This window comes from Hydra vulgaris, chromosome 03 (assembly GCF_038396675.1).
Source record: "Hydra vulgaris chromosome 03, alternate assembly HydraT2T_AEP".
Classification (NCBI taxonomy): domain Eukaryota; kingdom Metazoa; phylum Cnidaria; class Hydrozoa; order Anthoathecata; family Hydridae; genus Hydra; species Hydra vulgaris.
Window position 1 is genome coordinate 632,278 of NC_088922.1, and position 25,691 is coordinate 657,968.

At 28.0% G+C, this 25,691-nt stretch overlaps 1 protein-coding gene across 2 annotated transcripts; it reads right to left on the bottom strand.

Annotated features, from left to right (window-relative positions):
* Nucleotides 1–4,730: 4,730 nt before the first annotated feature.
* On the bottom strand, nucleotides 4,731–25,084 carry LOC100213014 (bcl-2-related ovarian killer protein). Of its 2 annotated transcripts, none has more exons than XM_065792016.1 (5): nucleotides 24,762–25,084; nucleotides 24,359–24,517; nucleotides 19,280–19,497; nucleotides 8,076–8,268; nucleotides 4,731–5,536 (listed from the first exon to the last, which is right to left on the bottom strand). In XM_065792016.1, the coding sequence occupies exons 1-5, from the start codon at nucleotides 24,816–24,818 to the stop codon at nucleotides 5,288–5,290; spliced, it is 876 nt and encodes a 291-aa protein (XP_065648088.1). In that variant the 5' UTR covers nucleotides 24,819–25,084; the 3' UTR covers nucleotides 4,731–5,287. The 2 variants fall into 2 exon arrangements, with proteins under 2 accessions (XP_065648088.1, XP_065648087.1); XM_065792015.1 differs by having other exon boundaries at nucleotides 4,731–6,404; nucleotides 24,762–25,045.
* Nucleotides 25,085–25,691: the final 607 nt, after the last annotated feature.

The following is a 25,691-nucleotide window of genomic DNA, read 5'->3' on the forward strand; positions in this document are numbered from 1 at the left end:
GTTGCCATGCGTACTTTTATGTCCCCACCTCCTTCCCTTAAAAGTACGTACGTTTCTCAAATACCCCCCCCCCCCCTTCCTCTATTTTTTTTTTCTCAATAAAAAAGTTTATTTAAAAAAAAAAGACGGAGGGTACCTTAGATACTTTATACGACCCCAAAGCCCTTTGTTTGCGCATTTTAAAAACGTCTTTATATATATGCAATATATAAGTATATATGCAAATATATGAGTAATATTTAAGTATATATACAAATAATAATTTAAATAAATTCAAAATACTTCGAAAGCAAGTGTGTATTTGGGCGAGAGGTTAATGCGGCGGAAATTGTCGACGGAGATACAAGTTCGATTCCCGGTGAAATCCATGTATACCTTTTTTTTGTTTTAATAACGAATCAAATGTAAATAAACTATACTTAAGGTGGACGTTTTTTTCAGGCACCCCTCTTTAGTAAGTAATATTGAAAACAAAGGGTAAAACCCAGTGGGAGGGGACAACAGCAAATTTTGTGCCCTTTTGCTAATTTAAGAAACTTTTTATTTTAGCAAAACTAATTTTTGTAGAAAAATATTGTAAATTACAAAAAAGTTATGACCATGCAAAATTTACACTCCTCTCATTTTGGGGGTTGGAAAATTTGCATGGTCATAACTTTTGTAATTTACAATATTTTTCTACAAAAATTAAAATCTGTCAATAAATTTAAACTTAGTTTTAGATGGTAAAGTTGAAAATTTTACTACATTAGTGCCCTCACATATGGGCAGGGGAGTGTAAGCGTTTTAAGGCTTTTTGTTCACAGGCCTCCGTTATCCCGATATTTTGAAAGGCCTCCTCATTTGGCATAGGTATAAACAAACTTAAGTTATGAGTTTGCATAATGTGTGAAAGTGTCGTATCTGGAAAATCAAAAAATTATGAGGGCGCCCATACATGTGTGTGCATAGAGGAAAACTATACCCTCTACTCCATATACCATACATAATTTTATGTTGGCAAACTGGAATCTTTAGTCAGAATATAACTTTTCTATTGATTAGCTGGTTAATTGTGATAAATTAGAAAATTGAAGTACGTACTATTAAATTGAACCCTCCCCTGTTTCTCATATAATGGGGGAATTAAAATTGTTAATGTCCCCAGCTGGTGGTCGGTAGCAACAACTTAAAAGTATATTTTTGGGTTTTTTGGCTAAAATTTCAATTGTTAGAACCTCTTTTTCGGCATCAGGAAACTCATGTCAGGCCTATTAATAAACCTCATTCTTTCGTTTACGTAAAATAAAACTCCACCTCCGCGCTTATTAGTATGACGTACTAAGTGTATGATTTTAAAATCTGGAAGATGGAAATTTAAACTAGATTTAAAATCGTCTGAGCCACACCAGGTTTCTGTAATGCAAATTACGCTAAAAATATTGAACATTTCCTCAATATTATTGCAAAAACTTATTTTTTAAACTTCTTTTGTTATAATGTGTCACATTAAAGTGATCTCGCTCAAGAAATTCTTTTATATCATTATAAAAATAAGTACAGTTATTTAATAAAGCATCTGCTTCATTAAAATAGTTTAAATCAGGATCAGATCCTTTATCAAGAACAAATTCATTAGCTTGAAAAAAATTAAAAGTATTTGACTCCATTTTAGTATTTTAAAACTTTGATATGAAAGAATTTCTTTTTAAATTTTCCCATTTTGAAATGAATGTTTTATGTTGTTAGATATGTTAAAAGCAAACCATTTTCATTGGGCAAGCAAGTCAAAAAAAATTTTGAATTACAAGTGAGTGGCACAACTGCTCTTAGGCGCCTAAAATAGAGCAGTTTATATGCACACAGTCCACGAAAGGTCCTTTTTTTGACAAAAAAAAAAACATACCATTTAACGTTTGCAGTTCGCGAACTTGCATCTGAATCACCCCAACAAAGAGTGGCGCATTGTATTATGCACCAATGAATCGAAAGTCGTTCTTTACGAAGGTACTGGTTTAAGACAATATGTAAGGCGTTAAGCTAATTCAAAATTCCTGAAAAAAATACCAATAAGCCTGTGAAACATGGTGGAGCCAAGGTCATAGTATGAGATTGTTTCTCATATAATGGTTTATACCATAAATAGTATCATGGAACAACATATATATGTTGACATTGGTTGACAGGAATAGTGTCGCAAAATTTTAATTGTCACAAATTTGATTGTTGAAAATGTAAAAAAGGAATAGTGTCGCAAATGAATTTAATGAATAGTGTCGAAAATAGAACAAAAATAAAAAAATAATTATAACTATAAATGTATGTTTAGATAACATGTTTAATGTCATACTGAAATAGCTTGCTGCCGGGGACTTCAGTACATACACCGACTATCTTATAGCTGCTGTCGCAAAAGAGTGCCTCTACAAGACTGAGGGTTTGTGGTTTGGTAGCAATCTTTTCTTTCATTATTTTTTTTTCTTTTTTTTTCTCTGTAAAAGCTGTATGCTATAAAGATAAGCAAAACAAGTAAGCACTTGCTGAAATTAACTATTTGCGACACTATTCCGTTTTTGCAATTTGCGACACTATTTCTTTTTTTTTGTTTTCGACACTATTCATTAAATTCATTTGCAACACTATTCCTTCTTTTTGTTTTCGACACTATTCATTAAATTCATTTGTTACACTATTTCCTTTTTTTTTTTTGCGACATTAGGCCTTTTTAATTCAACACTATTCCGAAGTTCATTTTTCGACACTATTTGATTTGACATCCTCAATAATGTCATGCTGCCCTATGTTTATAAAGAAATGTCGCTCAAATGGGTCTTCGAACAAGACAACGACTTGAAAAACACTAGTCGCAAATCAAAGGACTGATTCTAGGTCAATGGGGTTAAATTTTCAGATACCTCTGCTATTTCAATGGACTTTTTTTAATATTATCGTTTTGTGTCTAAAATAAAATGTAAAACTACTATTGATTTTTTTTTATTCTAATAGATTGAACTGTAAAAATAAATATAATAAAGTTTTTTTAGTAAAAAAAAAGTTGTTCAAGAGTGTTTATAAAATTCCAGGTACTGCTATTTTCACGCTCATAACTGTGGTTATCTTGAAAAGCATAATATCTTATTCAGCAAGCAGTTTGGTTCTCGAAAAGGACGTTCAACTCATCATGCAATAACTGATTTAGCCTGTCAAATTCTGGACGGGTTTTCTATAAAAAAATTGTACTCTCGTCTTGTTCATTGACTTGTCAAAAGCTTTTAACACTGTTGATCATAAAATCCTCCTACAAAAACTAGAAACATATGGAGTAATAAATAGCAACTTAAAATGGCTGCAAAGTTACCTTGGAAATAGAAAACAAAGAGTATATCATGATTCAACATGTAGAAAGAAACAATAAGCTGTGGAGTTCCTAAAAGCTCGATTCTTGGACCATTACTATTTCTGATTTATGTAAATGATATCTACCTATCCTCAAACGTGCTTAAATTTGTTCTTTTTGCTGACGACACTGGTTAAAATCAAGCAAACTCTCTTTGAATATCAGTAAAACTAAGTATATTTTATTTCATCAAAAAAGTACATATATATTAAACAAAAACAAGCCAGTAGAATTATATGTAATGTGCATAAATACGCCAACTCCAAGCCAAAAAAAAAAAATTATCATAATTTTTTTGGTTGTCATTTACTAACTATAGATTTATTTTTAAGTTAAAGTTTTAAAACTAAAGATTTTAGCTATTACAAACTCGTAATAAAATCAATAGCTAAAAAGCAACAATATAAAGCAATCCAGTTAAGGGGTCGTCCATAAAGTACGTACGCTTTTATTTCAACACTTTCCCTCCCCACCCCTCCCCCGCCGCTATTTGCATACGCTTTTTTGAGTACCCTCCACCTTCCTAAAAGTACCTACGTTTTTAACCTACCTAACTAACATTTTATGATATTTTTTTAAATTTAGTGTCCCCATACACTTATAACTAACTCCTGCCTCCCATCTTATATACGCTATTTGCAGACCCTACTCTCCCTATCCGAGCGCACGTACTTTATGGACGATCCCTAATGGTGCTTACGGTTTTATTAAATAATTTATGCTTTTTTGAATATATTACAACTAATACTGAAAATAAATTTTTTTAAAAGTTAAAAACAATATCAAATAATAATGTGAAGTAAAAATTTCCCTTAAAATCGTTATAAAGCCAAGGCCCTACAATAAAAAAAAATAATGATATTTTAGAAGGCCTGGATTAAGCTAGTTCATGACCATGTTGCCTGTTTAAAAATTAAATCTTTCTCGTACATAAATTAAAGAGCGTTTTTTCTAAAAGGCGCTAAATCACATTTTAATTGTTTTAAGAAAAATAAAATAAAAAACTCTTTTTTTGTTTTTTTGTTTGTTTATTGTATTTACTATTACAAAATTATTCGCCTCATTAAAATTTGCAAAATTATTTTATTAAAAAATGTTTATAATTATAATTATTAGGAAAAGATAATTATGATTATCCACCAAATTTTAAATATTAACAATTTAGTAACTGTAAATAAAGGTGATGAACAACTTTTTTATTCATACTATTCAAGATTTGTACTTTTTCAAAAAAGAATCCGATTATTAAAATTTTTTTTTTGAAAAAAATGGATTTGGCTCCCTTTTAGAAAAACGCTCTTCAATTCTAAAGACTTCCTGACTAAAACTGATACAGAACTGCAAAAAACAGATCTTTTATGAAACTTTTATAAATATTTATTTCAAGTATTCTATAAAATTTCTATATTAACTTTAAAAGTAAAAGTTTTACAGATTTTTTATACAATTTCTAAAGAAATTATAAAAATCAGACTATGAAAGGTCTATACACTTCAATGATTTTTATATAAATAAAATAATTCCAAAGGAGTTCTGTAGAAATTTTTCTTCTGGGATTTAACGCATAATTTTAAAATTTTCCAGTTACAGAAACTTTAATTTTAATCTCTAGCTCCGACCAAATAAATAAAAAATAATTCCAAATTATTCTTGGATTTACAAAAAAAAATTTTAAATCCAACTTTTAATGGAGTTACAATACTTTACATCGGAGGTTTTGCAATAATGAAAAAAATGTTTGTTAAATTTTTGAAGTGATGTAATAACAAAAATTGTTGAAAACTTCAGATAGCTGTTGGTTCAATTCATCTTTTTAACCGAAGCTATTGTTATTTGAAATCATCCAAAATTTATTTGGATTTCATTGTGTATAGATGACATCATTTTGACACTATTCATATCATTTTGACATCAGAGTTCATTACTCACAAAATTTTGAAAGTCTTTATTTTCGGTTTGTTTAAATATTGATATGAAGAATTTATTTTTTACTTGCGAGTTAACCAACCACGCAAAAAGAAGAATCAATATTGGAATCCAAATTAATACGGATAAGGTTTTTATAGAAAGCGGATGGTTGAAAAAGTTACCAATGTCTAATACTACATATTTCCGTTTAGGTTTTTTGTGATCCTGTTTTGCGAATGATGCAAGTCCTTCCTAAACATTTCATAACTTTATTACAATTAAAAATAAATAATAACTTTAAGGTGCCTCCCTCCTCCTTCTTAAGCCGTATAAACAACTATGGCTCAAGCAATAAACTTTTATTCGATTAATTTTAAAATTAGTTCTATTAATTAATGCTCTAATTTTGAAAAAGAAAATTCTTTTGAATAAATATTTTAAATATAAATGAAAATTATTTTTTTGATTTTGTTTGTTGATTTTCGTAAATTAATACTTTGTTAGGGAATGTTTTAAATGTAACGCAAAAAGAAATTTGATTAAATTTAGAATGAGGAAAAATATCATGCATCAAATTTTATTAATTGCGAATTCAAAATGTAACGGGTGTTCGCTATGCTTTTGCACTAACTTTAGTTTTAATTTTCACGAAATCAACTCTTTTTCGTACATCTTCGATTAAGCTCTATATTGTTGCATAAACATAACAATAACAAGTTCAGAGAGAAATTGTATTCTCAGAAGTTGATTTAGTTGCGAGTGATTTAGTTGTCCCCAAAAGTCTTCAATGGGTCAATCTTCTCAAAAATTGGTAGGGTCTTGTTTATCGAAATACTCAATTGAATTTTAAACCATGTAGTATAAAACGCAGATATTGCATAATGTGAGCTTGCAAGATCCGACCAAAATATATAATTACCACTTGATTTGTGTTTTTGAATGAAATGAAACAGCCGAAAATAGCCGAACACTCATCTCTATATACACTCTGGTTGATTGCATTCCCACTCTGAATGATATACGGATCCAAAATTCCACGATGGGACAGATTGAATTTTGATAAAATAAGCTTCATTTTTAACGAGTTAACACTTAGGGATCGTTCATAAATTATGCAACGCTAAATTTAGTTAATCCTGTATAATTTAATATAATATTATATATATATATATATATACATGTATATATATGTATATATATACATATATACATATACATGTATATATATATATATATATATATATATATATATATATATATATATATATATATATATATATATATATATATATATATATATATATATTAGTATAATATAATATATATATAAACAAAACAAATAATAAAGTTTTTCCACGCAATTTAATTATAACAAAATGAAAAGCTCTTTAGGCTTAATGAAAATCACTGCGCAAAAGAGCAAATATTGGACTTTTTAAATAAATTTAACGTTTTTTTCAGAAAATTATTCCAAAATGTTTCGTTTAGATATTTGCTAAAAATCATAAACTTTGCCATTTATTAAGATGATTTTTTGTTTTTTAGATTTTTCTTTTTTCTATTCAGATCTGGTAATAAGTAAGACTTGGTTTTTTTAAGTCTTAATAGTTTTACGTTTGATACCTTTAGCGTGCCTTTAATACAAAAACTTTTTGAACCATATGATTTCAGGGCCGACGACACGGGATTCGAAGTTTGGGGTGGAGAGGAGCACAATCGTCAATTCTTAAAAAAAACCTATATCTAGAATTTTCTTATAAAATAAAAAAAAAAGGTTCTTTCGAAAAAAAAGTGGGGAGGCACGTGCCTCTTCCGACCCCCCTTCCTCCCTCCCCGTGTCGTCAGCTCTGGATTTTAAACCGTTTCATACAGATTTTAAATCTTTACATTTATATTTACATTTGAATTTGCATTTAAAATAAAGAAGCCAAACGTATTAAAAGTTTGTGCAAAAACCTAGTGATCACCCTTCATGCCCAAAATTTCACAAATTAATTTTTTTAAAAACCGTTGATTATTGCTTAAATCGTTGTATAAGCAATGAAAGATCAGTAGTTAACAATTTAATTAAAAGATAATTTAATTGATAATTATATGCAATCATGGCCGTCCCGAAGAGAATTACTGGAAGGGTTGGTGATATATGTTTTTTACTGATAACTCCCTAACCCCCAACCACCCTCAAGAAAGTTTCTTGCTTTTTGAAATTTTCCGACTAAAGGCTAAACGTTCAAACGGCAGAGTAATGTTTGAATAAAGTTTTCGTTGAAAGGTGATACACCCTCCGTAAAGACGGCCATGATTGCAAGTTTTCAATATCAATTTAGACTATTACTAATCAGACTATTTATACTTGACTTTAAAATTAAAAGAATGCGCAGACATTTTTTAGACGTAGATTTTCATATATTTTATATTGGAAAAAATAAAATAGGAAGTTCCAGTTAACAGAGAAAAAGTGACGGAGTATTTTTAATTTATTTTATATTTATATCTTATTAAACCTTATAATTTTCATCTATTATTTGTACTCTACGTCTAAGGTTACATATTTGTCGCAATATTTAGAAAAATAGAGGTTATATAAAAACTAAAAGGGACTTGGGCACCCTAATAATAATTAGCCTTAACAAAAAAATAAATATGATTTTAAATACAATTTTTTTACTTTAAAATATTGATATAAAAAATAATAATAACATATAAAAATATATATTTAGTTAAATTAATTATTTTGATAAAGTAATAATAACTTTTATTTAATTGTTGTTAATTTATAAAAAATATTTACCCATCCACCGTTTTCTATTATCCATCCTTTTAACTTTAATGTAGTAAATAGTGTGGCCCAATCATAAATGTTGCGCACCAACTTATGACGACCATTTTTAATGCATTCAGCGGCTAGGTTTGCGGAAAATAGTAAAAAAGAAACGATCAAAGGCCAACTGATGCATTTCTCAAACATTGCTTCAGAAAAATTGCTAAAGAATTTAAATACAAAAGAAAGATATTATTTTAAAAAAAGACTACGATTTAAATATTTATCCTCAAATAAATAAAACTTTATAAAATATATATATATAATACAATGTAAAAAATGTAAAAAAACTTATTGATGCTGCAATATATAAAATACAAATCAAATATAGTAAAAAAAGTAAATTACAAATCGGAAACTTTTCTATACTCATAGTTAATAAAAACCAAACAGTTAAACAAGAAACTAAATTATTAAGAGACTGGACAATTGCACAAAGAAAAGAATTAAAAGATGATTATCAAAGATTAGAAAAAAAGAGTATTCATAGCCTACAATTTCATTCTGTATTTGCCCTAATAATACCCTATTGAAATAAAGTATTTCAAACTAAGTCTTAATTTAACTGATAAAGACTTCATTCCTATAATAAAAGACCTGCGATATAACTAATAAAGACTTCTTTCCTGTAATAATAGCAAAACACTTAAAAATGTTAAACAAGAGTAAAGCGATTGGACCAGATTAAACTCATTCATTCGTTAATCTTAAAGAAACATGTTTAATATATCTTAAATTTTTCAAAAAGTTACAGCAATTCAATAGCTCTTGAAAAATGGTAACTAACAAATGTGACATCTTTTTTCAAGAATGATAGTAAATTAGATCCGGCAAATTACCGGCTAATTTCTATAACGTCAGGTGCAGAACGATTGAGAAAACGATTGGTGATAAAAAGGAGCATACATCTTCTACAAAGTAATACAATTTATAAAAACCAACATGGTTTTGTTTCTTCTTAATCTTGTATTACCAATTTACTTGAAACAATCGATGAAATAACAAACCATCAGCTATGAAATAACAAACCATTAACAAAACCAAACAATAAAACTTAGCTGTCATCTTTTTTGACTAAGACAAGAGTCTTTGGTAAGGTAAGAATTCAAAAATATGGTTTTTTATCAAATTAATTAAAAAGCTAGATAGTTTTTTTTTGTCTAAAAGAAGAGTGGTTTTATTGGAGTTAATTGGACATTAGAGTTGAGAAAAGTTCAAGCGGGTGCGGTATCCGGCTAAACTTTTCTCAACTTCAGTTTTAGTTTTAGGGCCAAGTTTATTTATTATACATATACTAACGATTAATAAGATACATCAAAATTTTAAATAAAACCATTGAATTTGCTTCAACTAAAACCAAAAAGAATAAAAGCTAAAAAACCATTTAGACAATATGAGCATCTAGGTAATATGAGCATACCAAAAGGTTTATTAGATGTGTGTGGTGCAGCATCAAGGTAATATGAGCATACCAAAAGGTATTACATGTACCATAACAAAACCTTGGCGATATAAGCATATCAAAAGTTTTCTTTGATTTGTATGTTGAAGATCAAGATGTTTTGTATTTTTTGAATTGAATTCATATGGTGATAACAGAAAGTAGCATAATTAGCGTAAATTTATACGTAGTAATTAGCGGCTATAATCTAATTTAAACGCTATTCAATTTTTTGTTTTGTTAAAACATAAGTGTTACACTTAAAAGAATCTGTGGCGCGAAATTTTGATGTTGATACATAGATATTTATTTTTTCATAAAGAAAAAAAATGTTAGCTAGAAATCCGTTCCATTTTTGTTTTGAAAGCAATCGATGGGAACATTTATTTTTGGCTTTAAATCAATGAAAAACACTGGGTAATGAGCATTACCCAGTGTTTTTCATTGAATTTACCTAGTTTAAAGGCCTAAAATTGTAATGGTTTTAATTATTTTTTAAATAAAAGCAAAACATAGTAATAATTTTTAATATTTTAACAATACTAAATATCAGTGCTCATATCAAAACGGCTGTGTTTTAAAAAAAAAAAATTTTGTTGCATAACCATGAGTAGTGTTCCTAAAAATTGTCTATTTGCAAAAATTTTGAATCTAGCATAGTCATTTTTGAAAAGATTCCGATTTTCACATAAGATGCTCATTATATCCTAATCCACTCTACTACAATGATTGATTGAGGTAACTTTGAATAAATATTTTGAATGAGTAAGATAACTTTTAGGCAGCTTTGTATAAACTTTATTGAATATATAAACTATTTAGTTAGTTATTATTACCGGGTTTTGCATCCATTTAAAACAAACATGACATCCATTTAAAACAACCATGACACATTCATTTAAAACATCGTGACAATCAATTGAAACGATCGTGATTTTGAATTATAACATTTAACACATGCGCAATCTCAACATTCTATATTATTCAAAAAAAAAGGTTTTTTTTAATATATATTTTTTCTTTTTTTAATTAAATTTTTTAAAATTATTTAAAATTTTATTTTATTTAAAATATAATGTTTATTTTTCAATTACTGTCGAGGTATGTCATCTAACCTGATGATACGCAATGTATCTGATGTAACCTGATGTACGCAATGCTGATGTAATCTGATGTACGCTGATGTAACCTGATGTACGCAATGCTGATGATACGCAAGTATTCTTTAGCCACACAAACATTAGCCTATTATTTAACATTGTTAATTAAGAACTTGAGAACCTGAACGAATGGTTTAAGGCTAACAAACTCTCTTTAAACGTCGAAAATATATATTCTTTTTACAAAATTATCAAAATCTGAAACCCTCCCCTTAAAACTACCTGATTTACTAATTGATAAAAAAAAACTTAAACGAGAATACTCAATCAAATTTTTAGGCGTAATTCTTAATGAACATATTAGCTGGAGTAATCATATCAAAGTAATAGAAAATAAAATATCTAAAATTATTGGTATTATGTATAAAACAAAACATCTCCTGAACGCAAATTGTTTAAAAAATATTTATTTTGCATTTATTCATAGCTACATCAGCTACTGCAACGTTATCTGGGCAAGTACTTATCCTTCAAAGTTAAATACAATCTACAAAATACAAAAACGAGCAAGTCGCTTGATATTAAATGCAAATAAATACGCTAGTGCCAGACCACTACTAAGAGAAATTGGAGTGCCTAATGTGTATGAAATAAATATTCTTAATATACTTATTTTTATGTTTAAGTTTAAAAATGGTATGCTACCAAGCATTTTCCAAACTTAATTTTTTTCTTTAAACCACAAATACGAAACTAAATGCTCAATAAATAATTTTTTTATACCTAAAACATTATTAAAACAAGCTGATTTTTCGATATCTTGCCGAGGACCGCGGTTATGGAACTTGGTTTTAACGAGTAATATAAAAACTTTAACTTCAACTCAACAATTTAAACGTGCAACAAAACAACACTTATTTGATTTTGATACAAAACAATTACTATCCTTTTATTAAAAATTTTGATAATGTTAATTATTTAATATCTAATAAATTGACGCAACATGTTAATTATATTGTATGGTACTTAAAACATGTTTGATATTATTCTATATTATAATAATAACGCAATTTGTAAATGCAATATTTATTATAACTTACGCCATTTGTAGATGGAATATAAAACAGAATTTATTTGGTTCTGTATGTATATATGAACGGACATATATTTGCATGTATGTGTGTGTGAGCGTGCGTGTATAATAAAAATAAAAGTAGAATAAAATAGAGAATTAAAAATAATAATAATTTTAAAAAAATAATTAAAACATTTTTTTTTTCTTCTTCTTTTTTTTCTGCAAATAGTAAATTGATTGTTAAATCAGTTTTCTCTTTAGTTTCTACTTTCCTTTTTCATTTTTATCGGCTGAATTTTTTAGTTATATTAACGGGGCTGGATGATAAGACTATGTCTTCTGCCGGCTCCGATCGAAACTTTAATGTTATATTTTTATGTTGTAAAAACATTGTAAAAGCTTATTTTTTTAATGACGAAAATAAATAAATAAAAAAAAAAAAAAAACCTAAGACACGCTTAGAAAAAGCTTTCGCAGTGTGTGTAATAGTTTGATAAGTTAACATTAGGAATACATAAGCATGCCTCACGCATTCTTGTAATTAGTTCATTTCTTCCAGCTGGGGCCGTATTTCTTCGCACTTTATTCTTAAGATAAAAAAAAATCTCTTCACACGGATTCAAGAATGGTGAATATGGTGGCAAATATTTTATTTGAATGTTCTGAGCCCTCATCTCAACATTATCATGGATTCTGACATTATCCATCATCAGGGTGAATTCTTCCTCTGTCGTACAACTTTATTAATATGCTCTTGAAACAAAACTTTGTTGACTGACACAATGACAGCTTCGCAGGCAATAATATTTAAACCATTGACGGCCAGTATCATCGAAACGTAACGCTGCCAAGGGCGAATGATCGGGTTTGGTGTAACTCCTCCTCTTGCCCATGAATGACTGCAAAACATGTGTAAATTAAGTTGAATTTCATTAATAAAAATAACATTTTGATAGCGATGAATAGGCGAGACTGAAGTATACCACCTAATATATTCAATTCGAAGATTTTTTTTTTTTTTTTTTTTTATATATATTCGTCATTATTAATATAAGTTTGTACAACATTTTACCGTGAAATATATGACTGGAGCAAGTAGAAGACAATAGTCTTATCATCTTGCCCCATTTTTGTCGTTGACAAAATATAACAAAATATAAACCAAATACAAATATAATAAAATATTTATAATACATATAATTTTTTTTTTTTTTTTTTTTTTTTACTTCTTTTACAATGAACATCATTAAATAACCAAACAAGTAATATAATAGAATTTCAAGAAAAGTGAAGATTTAAATTGAAAAAGGAAAAAGTTTAAAAATAAGAAAAAATTTTAAAAATAAGAGATTGTTTCATTAATGTTGATGTCTAGTAGCTGTTGCTTTACAACGCATTTAAAATGTTGGAATGAGTTTATCGTTTTTATTTTGTTTGTTAGAAATGAGTTCCACAATTGGGGTCCTCTGCTGGATATTAAGAATTTAGATTGTCTTAAAGAGGTTTTCGGAATATAGTAGTTCTTGATAGAGTATTTTGTTTGATATTTGTGATTAATAAGGCGAAAAAAGTTTTGGAAGACTTCAGGGACCAGATCATTTTTGAGTTTAAGCATGAACTGAAGAATGCAGTAGATATTTTGTTCGTAGATATTAAGAACTCTCAGTTCCTTCATTAAATGTTTAGAATTGGCATTTCTATTTGCGTTTATTAATATACGGCATGCTTGTTTCTGTTTTTTATATATTAAATCTGGTTTTGATTGGTAGGTACTAGCCCAGGCAATATTGCAGTAGTTAATATGGCTATGTATATATGCAAAATAAAAACTTTTAAGGCATGCATGATTTAAAATATATCTGGTTTTATGCATAATTCCAATGTTTTTAGATATTTTGTTTTTAATATATTAATGTGGTCTTTCCAGGTAATATGTTCATCTAAGAATACCCCGAGAAATTTAACTGAGAACGCTCGATTTAGTCTAACTTTGTCTAATCTGGAAGTTTTAATGGTAGTTTGTCTGAATTGTATGGTTTTGTGAAAAAGATATAATTACTTTTCTCAATGTTGACAGAAAGTTTGTTTGCTTTAAACCAATCGCTCAACTCTTCAAGTTCCTGATTTACTGTATTAAAAAGTGTAGTAATGTTAGAGTGGGTATAGAAAGCTTGAGTGTCATCTGCGAAAAGAATAAAGTTTAGTATACTGGAAGATAAAAATATGTCATTTATATAGATTAGAAAAAGCAGAGGTCCTAGAATAGACCCCTGGGGAACACCACATGTGACGATTTCAAGGGGAGTGTATGCTTTATTGTAAAATAAGGCTTGTTTACGGTTTTTTAGATAGCAACTGAACCATTTTATTTTTTTTAATTTTTTATACCATAATTATAAAGTTTGAATAGAAGGATCTCGTGGTCCACTGTATCGAAAGCCTTTGAAAGGTCAATAAATACTCCAAGGGTGTGTTTGTTTTTGTCGAAGCCACTTAAAATTTCGTTAACTAATTTTATTACAGCATGTTCAGTTGAGTGGCCTTTTTTAAATCCGTATTGGTTATTGTAGAGGATGTTATGATTTTGAAGGTATGTAAAGAGTCTATTATACATTATGCGCTCCAATATTTTTGAGAAGCATGGGAGTATGGAGATGGGTCTGTAGTTCGATAAAGTCGAGTCATCTCCGCTTTTAAATATTGGAACTACGCGTGCTAATTTTAGGCGGTCAGGAAAACTCCATTTTTTAATGAGAGATTAAAGATATACATTAGGGGATACTCAATAACGTCATACTCATCCATTGTAAAGTCTACTTTTTTTAAGTGTGATTTAAATAGTTTTTTACTTTGAGTTATTTTATTTGCTAACGTCTTTCCAATGTTTATAAACTAATTGTTAAAGCTTTCAGCAATTTCTTTTTTATCACTGATAAATATGTTTTTGTCATTAGTATTTAAACGTTTAGGCAGTGTATTACCAGAGTCAATCTTTTTTTTTCCTATTATTTCTTTTATAACATCCCATGTTTTTTTGTTATTCCGATATTGTTTTGCAATAAATTAGAATAATAATTTTTTTTTGCTTGTTTTTTTATTTTTTCAAAGAGGTTTTTATAATTTTTGTATTTGTTTTCATTTGTGTAAGTTTTTTTAAGTATTTTTCATAGTCTTTGTTTTTTTTTGGAAGATTTAATAAGACCTTTGGAAATCCATGGACTTTGTAAGCTTTTAAGTTTAATTATTTTTTCTTGCTTTGGAAACGCTTTTTCATACGCATCACTGAACTCTAAGTTAAAACATTCATAATCGTTATTTGCGTCTTTGTAGTTGATGAGTTGATCCCAATCTACCAGTGATAGATAGTTACGAAAGGTTTCAATGGTATTTTTATCTATCTTTCTTTTTGTAACGCTTATTAATTTGTTTGATTCCTTGATTGATTTTTCTTTGTATATTGAATTTGATGTGAAAAATATTGGGAAATGATCACTTATATCAGTTCTTATGATTCCGCTTTGAGTGTGATATTTCGAGAAGTTATTAGTAAAAATATTGTCTATGAGAGTTTCAGTTTGACGAGTTATGCGAGTTGGTTTATTAATTAATGGTAAAATATTGTGCTGATAGAGGAGATTTAGAAAGCGTTCGACTTTATTATCATTTTTTAGGTTTAAAAGGTTTATATTAAAATCCCCCATTAAGTATATTTGTTTATTTCTAACGCTTACTAAATACTGTCTAAATAGTTTTCAAACGTTGCTATATTTCCGCTAGGTGGTCGATACATTGCGGTTAAATAAAACTCACATTCCGCATTACAATTACTAAGATTTTCTGATTTTTAAAAATAAATTGAATTATGAATTAAAAAACATATTCCGCCTCCTCTGCCACCAACTCGGGTTTGATGAATTGATTTGTATCCTGGTAATTGAAGATTCGAGTTAACAGAATCTTCAATTACCAGGATACAAATAATATTTTGCATTAGGCTTTCTTTCTCTAAGTTGTTACATTCAACAAATTTTTTTTGTTTATGTCAACAAAGTTTTTTTCTTGTTGTTTTAGTATTTTTTCAATTTCTTTTTTGTATTCATTGAACATTTGAGTCAGCATTTTCTTTATTTCTGATACTGTTGCAGCCATATTTTTTTATAATACAATTCACAAGGAACGAAATATATCATAGAATATACAGATTTTAAGACACGTGCTCAACTAAGACGCCATCTTTAACCCGCCATCTTTGAACGTTGAATTTTTTACATCATTGTCGTTTTGAATTGGTCCAGTAATTTTATATGTGTATTCAAGATTGGTCACTCATCTCCAAACAGTTGTAATCGATACATTTGCATTTAAAGCATATTTAATTTCAATTATAGGGTAAAACGGGGCAAAATGAGACAGTTGGGAAAAATGAGGCAGATCGCATATTTAATGATCCTAACCACGCAATTTATTGTTTTAATGATTTTTAAAAGTTTAGTTGTATTCTTAAATTATTTAGTATTACAAAAAACATCTTTAGTCACTTTGAAATGAAGAAGATAAAAAGAACGACAACTATTTCATCTCTTAGCTGTATGACAAATACGAAGTTCTTGCTTTAATTTTTCTTAGAGTTTTTTTTTATCTTACGGAGTGGAAAAAATTTTTATATCCAAAGTTAGTGTTTTATTATCATCTTTAGGCATTGCTCTATCATTTCCATATATTGATATTTTATTTTTATGAGAAAATTGCCAGGAAATTACTCAATTTCGATACCAACATGTTGCGGGGCAAAACAAGACATCAGCCATGTTTATTTAAAAAGTTAAATATGATTAGAAACTATAGGAGAAAAACTAAATGTAGCAATTCTTCTGAACAGAGCATGTTATGTTAAAATTAAAAGAAATCTCATTGAGAAAAGCAGCTTGGACATTTAACGTAAATAAAGATGCTTCACTCAGAAGGATTTAAAGAAAATTAAAGAGTTTATACTATTATTATACATAAAAAAAAAAAAAAAAACACTTGGTTCATTTAAAAAAAATTGTTGCCAGATGATACTGAAAGTCAATTAGTTAACTACATAAAAGAAATGAATTGTCTATAAGTGACAATCAACGAATAATCATCCAGTATGTTGAAAAGTACAAAATAGTTCATCTATCTAATAAGTATAATGGTGTTGCAGGAAGTGATTTTGTAAGTGGGTTTTTAAAGAGTCACCTTTCAATCAGAAAGCCTTAAGGGTTGTCTTTAAATCGAGTTTATGGCCAAAAAGGCTTAATGCCAACTTACATAAACCTGATAAAATTGATACACAAGTTAATTCAAGCACCTTATTACCATTGTTGTCAGGATGTTCAAACAATATTGATTTTAATATAGTAATACCCTGCTTTTCTAATATTTTAGCTATTTCAAAGATCACTTTATTACCAAGAAAAGGAGAAAAATCACAGATAATAACAACATCCCATTATAAAATATCATTATTTGAATCCTCTGAAAAAATCAAAAAAGATAAAAGAACAAAAACAGTAAATAAATGTGCATTAGAAAAGGGTAAAAAAAGAGTTGAAATTTTAAGTGTTGAAAACTAAGAATATTATTTTTGTAATGGATTATGGAGCATGGCTGCAAAAGTATTGAAGTAGAGCCAATATTTAAAATGTACAAAATGGGCTTATTCGAACTGTCGTTAATTTCAAAATACTAGTGAAGCATTTTGTGATTTTTGTGACACGTGACAGTGTGTTTTATTATATGATTAGCTAGTGATAGTTTGATTATGTATTTTATTTGTTTGATTAAATATTATGTATTATTATTAGCTGTATTATATTATAAAATGTTTATCTTGCTAAGCTTTTTAAAAATCTGTTTTGTTTACGATTATTTATATGAATTACCAAATAAAAAATCTGTCTCATGTTGCCCCGATATGTGGGGCAAAATGAGACAGGATAAGTGTTGCCAACAAATGATCTCTGGTGACCAAACCACTGCAATTTTGCAACTCATATTTTATAATGTTATAGTAGGATGGTAGACGATTTGAAAAATATCAAGTTATTTTTTCGAAAGTTCTTAGACGGCCTGTAATAGATAAATTAGTGCTTAAATGTCTCATTTCCCACCTCGTTACCCTAGTTGTCGTTGTATTATCGTTTATAAGCTCTTTAATTTTTCTTCTAATCTCTTCATTATAAATAACGTGACGAGCGCCACCTCTAGAACCAGGAAGTGTTGAATTCGTTCGATCGTGCCTTTATAAAATTGATTGTATTGTGTTTCGATTAACTCCTGTTAACAATGAAGCTTCAGATTGAGTTTTTCCTTGATCAACGACTAGATTTACAACAAGATCTCGCATGTTTTGGGAAACGAAATTTCGTGGCATTAAGATTCAGATTGAGTTTTTCGCGGCAATGAAGTTTCAGATTGAATTTTTCTTTGTTCAACGACCAATCTCAAAACAAATTTTTGCGTATTTTGGCAAACAGAATGTCGCTGCATGTTTTAATGAAAATCTAATATGCACATGCGCTAAATGTTTTAATAGGAAACCATGGTTAATTTAATTGGATGACTTAGCGCCGAACCAGCCTGTGCAACGAATATGTTGAAATGAGATAGTTTGACGCAAAGTTTAAAAAAGTCTTTAACAAAAGCCACTAAACCGAAAAAATTAAAAGTAATTGCAGTTCAGTACATTTAAAAATTTAAATTATAGCATTTTGGTGTTTGCAAAGAAACAATGCATAAATAATTTTTTAGTATAAACTAATTTTTTTCAACTTTGTTGTAAAGGCTGGTTTGGCGCTTAACCATCCAATTATCATCATGCATGTTTTAATTGAACGTCATGGTTGTTTTTCCAATACAGTATGTGTATAAAAAATATGTACCGGGTTTTGCATCCATTTAAAACAAACATAACATCCCATTTGAATTTAAAATAAATTCCAAGAAATTAAAATAAATTAATACAATATTAATAAAAAATAAATTTAAATAAATAAATATATTAGTAAAACCTCTTTTTTTTGTATGGATAATATAGAATGTTGAGATTGCGCATGTGTTAAATGTTTTGAATTCAAAATCACAATTGTTTTAATAGAAAATCACGATTATTTTAATTGATTATGACGATGTTTAAAACAAATGTCATGGTTGTTTTAAATGGATGTCATGTTTGTTTTAAATGGATTAAAAACCCGGTAAGTAGAGTTGACACGGTGAGTACGTGAAGTTATTGAGGTGTGGAGTTAGTGACGCGGTGAGTACGTGAGATGTACGTGAAAATACTGAGGTGTGGAGTTTGCGATGCGGTGATTAAGCAAGGTCGCAGCGTTATAACTAACCACAATTTTGAAAATTTAAAAAAAAAAATTTAATTAAAAAAAAATGATACTACTGTAAATGAGAAATAAATAAATTACAAAATTTATCTAAATTTTTTTCAAATTAAACATGTTAATTTTAATGCAAAAAATTAAAATAAAATATAAGGAAAAAAATTTAAAAGATCTCAAAAAAGTACGCAAAAATATACCTGTATGTTTTACATGCAGTTCTTTTGTCTACTAATAGAAAATCTAGTTTTGCACCAATATCATTATAAAGACCAGGACTTAATTTCAGTAACAAGTTTTTTAATTGTAAAATAGCAACTATAATGTCTACAGGGGGAGTTGGCATTTTACTGTCTGAATTATGTTTTTTCATTGGTGAGTGATCATCTGATTGCATTTTCATTTCATGATCAACTACCTAAAAAAATATCTTTTATATTACTCAGCTTTTATCTTTTTTATATTTATACTCTCTCTATTTGTCTTATATTTATACTCTCTCTATTTGTCTTATATTTATACTCTCTCTATTTGTCTTATATTTATACTCTCTCTATTTGTCTTATATTTATACTCTCACTATTTGTCTTAATAAAATAACCAATTATTTAAACAATAAAATGTCAGACTAATGCGTCATCGTTATTGCGTGTCTCTTTTCCTGGGATGTTTGTGTTTTGTTTCTGTTTTTGAAAAACAGAAACAAAACACAAACATCCCAAAAACAGGGAGAGCGGGGGTAAGAAATAGGTAATGTGGGCCAGCGCCATCAAAAAGATAAACTTGTGAGTCATTTTAAGGGTGTATCCAAATCATCAGGGCTGTTTTTAGATTTGTGGGCAGGGAACTCCACATTATTGGGAAAAAGGGGACAAGATAGCGAACGTTTTGAAAACCCTGAGTTTTGGAAAACTTTCAGTCGCGAAGCAACAATATCTAGCATAGTCGTTCTTTTTTTACCACAACGATTAATTCTCTTCGTTAATTTTTAGTTTGTAAGTAAACTTGGTAGGGAAACTTGTAATAAAAATTAAAATGTCAAATTTATAAATTTGTCATATGACTCCGTGACCTGGGAAAGATTTCTATCATGCAGCTTTTGTATAGTTTTTTCAAATTTGATGCATTGCCGGGATACCTTAAAATAACACATATAGGTGTTATTTTATGTGCCTATTTTTTCAAATCATTATCAAAAACGCGTTAGAAGGCTCACGCAAATGCCACCGAAATATTTCTTAATTCTTTTACAGCTATTTTGATAGAATTAAATAAGATTGCTGATGGTCTCTTTCAAAAAAATTAAAACCAGGCATTAAGCTGAATTTATCCCAAACAAGACGGGAGGCTCTGAATCCGCCTCCATGCCCGTATTGTATAGAAATATTTCGAAGAGTTTTCGATCAACAAGCAAAGCTCTTCAAACAGAACAAATTGATCTAAAAACTCCCGTTAAATGAAATGAAAGACGATTTTGATAAATTTAATTTAATTAATAAATATGGAGGTAATAATTATGCAGATGTTGCAACGTGAGTTCGTCAACAAAAAAGAACAATGAGGATGCTTTGCAAGTGATATTACTTGCTAGAGATGTAATTTTTCGAGATTTGCTCGAGATAAAGTTTGTATCAACGAGTTAACTGATTGGATTCATAGAGAGATAAACGAGCGAAGCAAAGTTTATGTAGACGTTGCAAGGGTATTTCACAGATACGTCAAATTAAAACTTGCATTAAAAACTCTTATTTTAAACTTTATCAAACTTTGGTTCATGACAACCATGCATCTATTTTTCCGAACGTCAAAATCGCTTCACGTATTTTTTAACACTTATAATTTCAAATTGTTCTGCAAAGATCTCGTTTTTAAGAATAAAACGAATTAAAAGCGAGCAAACCATGCTTTAGGAGTGATTAGATACATTGAGCTCAATATCTATCGAACCAAATATATATTTCGTGAGATCAATCCCTACGGGCATTTATTTTTCAAAGTTACGTTCTAAATATCTTTTAAACGTTTTTTAAACGTCTTTTAAACTTTCCTTACGTAACAATGTTTAGAAGACGTTTAAAAGACATTAAAATACATTTAGAACGTAACTTTTAAAAACAAATGCCCGCTGGGATGGCGATGATATAATAAACGGTTTAATCAATAAAAGATAACGGAATAAAGTTTGTATAACAAATTAAAATAAAATTGTATAACAAAGTCGATTTCTTAAGTTGTGATATATATATAAGTTTTTCTAATTGTCATAATTATAAGCTTATTGAGCATGTTAAATTTTTTTAAAAATTAATATGTAATTTATTTAAAAGAATGATAACTACCAGATTTATAGCACTGTTTGTAATGTAAAAATACGATTTAAATGCGGCGCTCATTGATAAGACTATTATTGTCTTTATTTTGCTCACTCAAATACTCTGGCCACTCAAATACCTATCTTTATATAAAATATAAATATACAAAAAAATAAATAAATAAAAAACGTCTCTTTGAATGTTAGAATTTTCTAATATTTCTACAATTGAAGAAAAAGTTATAAAATATTTTTTAAAGAAAGCAATCGAATATAAAATAAGTGGAATAAATCCAAATAAAAAGTTTCAACTTGAAACTTTTTGTTACTGAAACTTAATTAAACTTGTTAAAACTTTAGCGTGAGAATTTCTCTTTATTGATTTTTTTTTTCATTCTTATTTTCATTCATTTCTTAAACATGCTTTTTATATGAAATAAAGAAGCTCGATATTAAAAATTAACCCATTTGGGACCAAATTTTTTTGTTGTAACTTTTTCTAATTTTCTATCAGAATCCACGTATGTGAACACAAGAAAAAAATATATTTTCGCAAAACAAGAGTTTAGATAATGTCTTTGGAGGATATAAACAAATGTTCCCATTTGGGAACGCTGGTCTTTATAGCAAGTAAATAAAATTAACAGAATTAGCAAGACATCAAATTATTTATTTGTTCCCATTTGGGAACGCTGGATCGATATGGGTTAATATAAATAAACCAGAATTAAACCAGATTTAATAAAATCATTCGGAAAAAAAAAAACAACTACGATCGAAAACAACAACAGATTTTTAAAGTAAACCAGAAAAAGTTTTCCAATCAAACAAGGAGGATCAAGAATCCAATGAGTGGGGGTTGGGGCGATTAAGGTTTTTTTGATTGGAAGGTCCAGACCATCTTGTAAGAAGGACGATTTTCAGATTATATGATAAAGTATTTACGTGCAACTAAAATATTTATGTGTATCACTAACTGTATGTTATTTAATCACTTTTGACTACATTTTATTTGAGGGGTTAGCAAAACCGGATATCCGGTCCGGTTTTATGAAATAAAGGGTGATTTCAGTTGTTCTATTCCGGATATTCAGTTTTTCTTTTTTTTTTAAACCGGACCGGATATCTGGTTTTACTCGCCCCTATTTTATTCTACCATTCAAAGTGGTGCTCGATGGTTAGACTTTCTAGCCTTCTACGAATTTCCGTTACAAAAACATTTATATTAAAAGAATCATTAAAATTTTTTGAAAGAAACATTGTTATTTATTAAAATACTTTATACTATGTTGTATTGTATATTTATATATTACAATATTTATTATGTCTTAGAGTTGTAATATAATTGTAAATATAATGAAGTTATAGTGTAATTGTAAATATAACGAAGTTGTATTAAAAATTGATAATAAAAATAAATAAAAATCTGTTCCAACTTTGCAGTTACTAAGAGATAGATTTGCAACCGAAAATTTGAGAGATTTGCAACCAATAATTTCACTAGTGAATGGGAAAAATAACAGGTTCAATCTTTTTTTATTTAAAGTAATGACTTAAGCAAAGAGTTTTTGACGGTGACAGGAATAGTGTCGAAAAATGAATTTCAGAATAGTGTCGAATAGAATAAAAAGGCCTAATATCGCAAAAAAAAGGAATTATGTCGCAAATGAATTTAATGAATAGTGTCGAAAACAAAAAGAAGGAATAGTGTCACAATTAGTAAAAACGGAATAATATCGCAAATAGTTAATTTCAGCAATTGCTAACTCATTATGCTTATCTTTATAGCATTCGGCTTTTACAGAAAAAAACAGGAAAAAACAAAGAAAAATGAATAAGGAAAGAAAAGATTGTTAACAAACCCCAAACCCTCAGTCTATGTAGCGGCAATCCTTTGCGGTTGCAGGCAATAAAATAGTTGGTGTGTGTACTGAAGCCCGCTATGGATATTCAAGTTGTTGAATATGAATGATGTATTGTCATTTTTATCTTCTTTGAGCCCCTGTCTGTTTAACTCTTTATTTTATAAAGATCATTGTAAAAAAGAAAAGTTTTTATTTTTTATTGTATATACAAAAACAGTGCTTGTTGAAAAGATTTTACTGTCTTCTTTGTTCTACGGAAATATTTTTTTTTCTTGTATATATATATGTTGATTATTTATTATTAAACAGCAAAAAAAAAAGTAAAAAAAAAAAAAGTTGTTGTATACAATATGAGTTGGTTGATAATTGTGGTTCATTAAATAAATTCCTATAAAAAGTACGACTAATATACTACCATCAAGCATTTAAAGTTTGGGAAAAACCGGGGGGAGGATGTTTAGCGATCGGGTAGATTGACCTCCCCTTCTTTTGATATTTTGAAAAAATTATATATATATGTATGTATGTATATATATATATATATATATATATATATATATATATATATATATATATATATATATATATATATATATATATATATATATATATATATATATATGTATATATATATATATATATATATATATATATATATATATATATATGTATATATATATATATATATATATATATATATATATATATATATATATATATATGTATATATATATATATATATACTTAACGCAACATGTTATTTTAAAAGGAAAGAAATAAAAATAGTATGAAATTTTATTATAATTGTAAGATCTGAATTTTAAATCGAACAATTGGGGTATCCATATATTACGTCATTTTATAATTACAAAAATTAGACAGTATACTACTGTGGTTGTCTGCCCACTAAATCATAAAATCTCAAAATTGACCTTCTTACTAAATGATCTGGATCCACCAAATCAAAAAAAAATCTGGATGTTTCCTTTTCCAGATCTGGATCCGCCCCTCAATAAAATAAAATCATTTGACAAATTTCTAATTTAAAATATTTTTGTTAGTTTCTAGCCAAAATACAAACTAATAAAAATGAATAATCAAACCTGTTCAAGAATAGCTTGAGTTAAAACATCGAAATCTGAAGTTACGTTTAAATTTCCATTTAAACATCGCGACAGTCTTTCTTGACGAAAAATATGAATCCAAAGATTGTCATCGGGCACAAAGCTACTGCTTAAAGCACCTTGCATAATCTCACGAATCTAAATGTATTTTATCAAAGTAAAGTAATTCTCTGCTCGATCCTTTGTACATGTTTTTATGAACATTAAAAGCTAAACGCATTAAAATGTTATAACTCTTGTGTAATATTAAAAGCAATAAGCTTTAAAGCTCAAAATATACTTTTCTGATTTTTTTTTTCAATAAATAATAAACTTTCTAAATCAAAAGAACTAAAAAGTTATTATAATTACGGTTTTTAAAACAAACATACTTAAGTTTTACCTTTATAACATTATCTTTAAAAGATGTTTTTTTCTTTCTCATAATCTTTGAGTCCATCGTAAGTGCGATTGTTTTGAATAATTCACAATTTAATATAAGCTTGATGTTTCAAACTTGTAATAACTTTTTTTTTTAAATCAATGGTTTTGTAATTTGTTATAATTTTTTTAAAAAACATCAAAGGTTTTATGCAAACAAATTAATTATGCATCCGTAATTTTTGTAAAATTTTAACAGCGATTGAAACAATTTAAGATACTTCAGTTTTAATATTATTTTTTATTAGAAACAAGATTTCTTATCAGTTAAAGCATATTTAAACTATTGATAATTAGCAAATTGAGATTATATTCTTTTGAAATTCCCATTGTAACGCTCTAGAACATAAAAAAGCATTAAAACGTTCAAAACAAAAAAAGAAAGAGTAAAGTTCAGCATAAAAATGTTGTTAAGTTCTGCAAGTATAAAGTTTTTTCTGCATGTATAAAGTCTATTAAAGTTTTGCAGAAAAATGTAGTAAACTTCTGCATTTATAAAGTTTTTTCAGACAAACGCAGTTTTAATATAACTTTAATAGTAGATTTTAAGGAACATTATTGCATAATCGTTTATAAGGTTTACCAAATTGATTTTGACTTGGTGGATCCAGACTATCTAGTTAAAGAGAAGGGCAATTTTTAGGTTTTTTAATTTGATGGATTCAATTCCAAAAAAAGACCAGACCAGCTAGTTAGCGATCAATATTAAGATCTAATAATTTGTGAACATGCAAGCCTACTAATCATAATATACTTTTAGTAAATTTTTCTATAAATACCAGTTTCTGTGAATACTAGTTTCTATGAATACCAGCTTCTATGAATACCAGTTTCTATGAAGACCATATATATATATATATATATATATATATATATATATTATATATATATA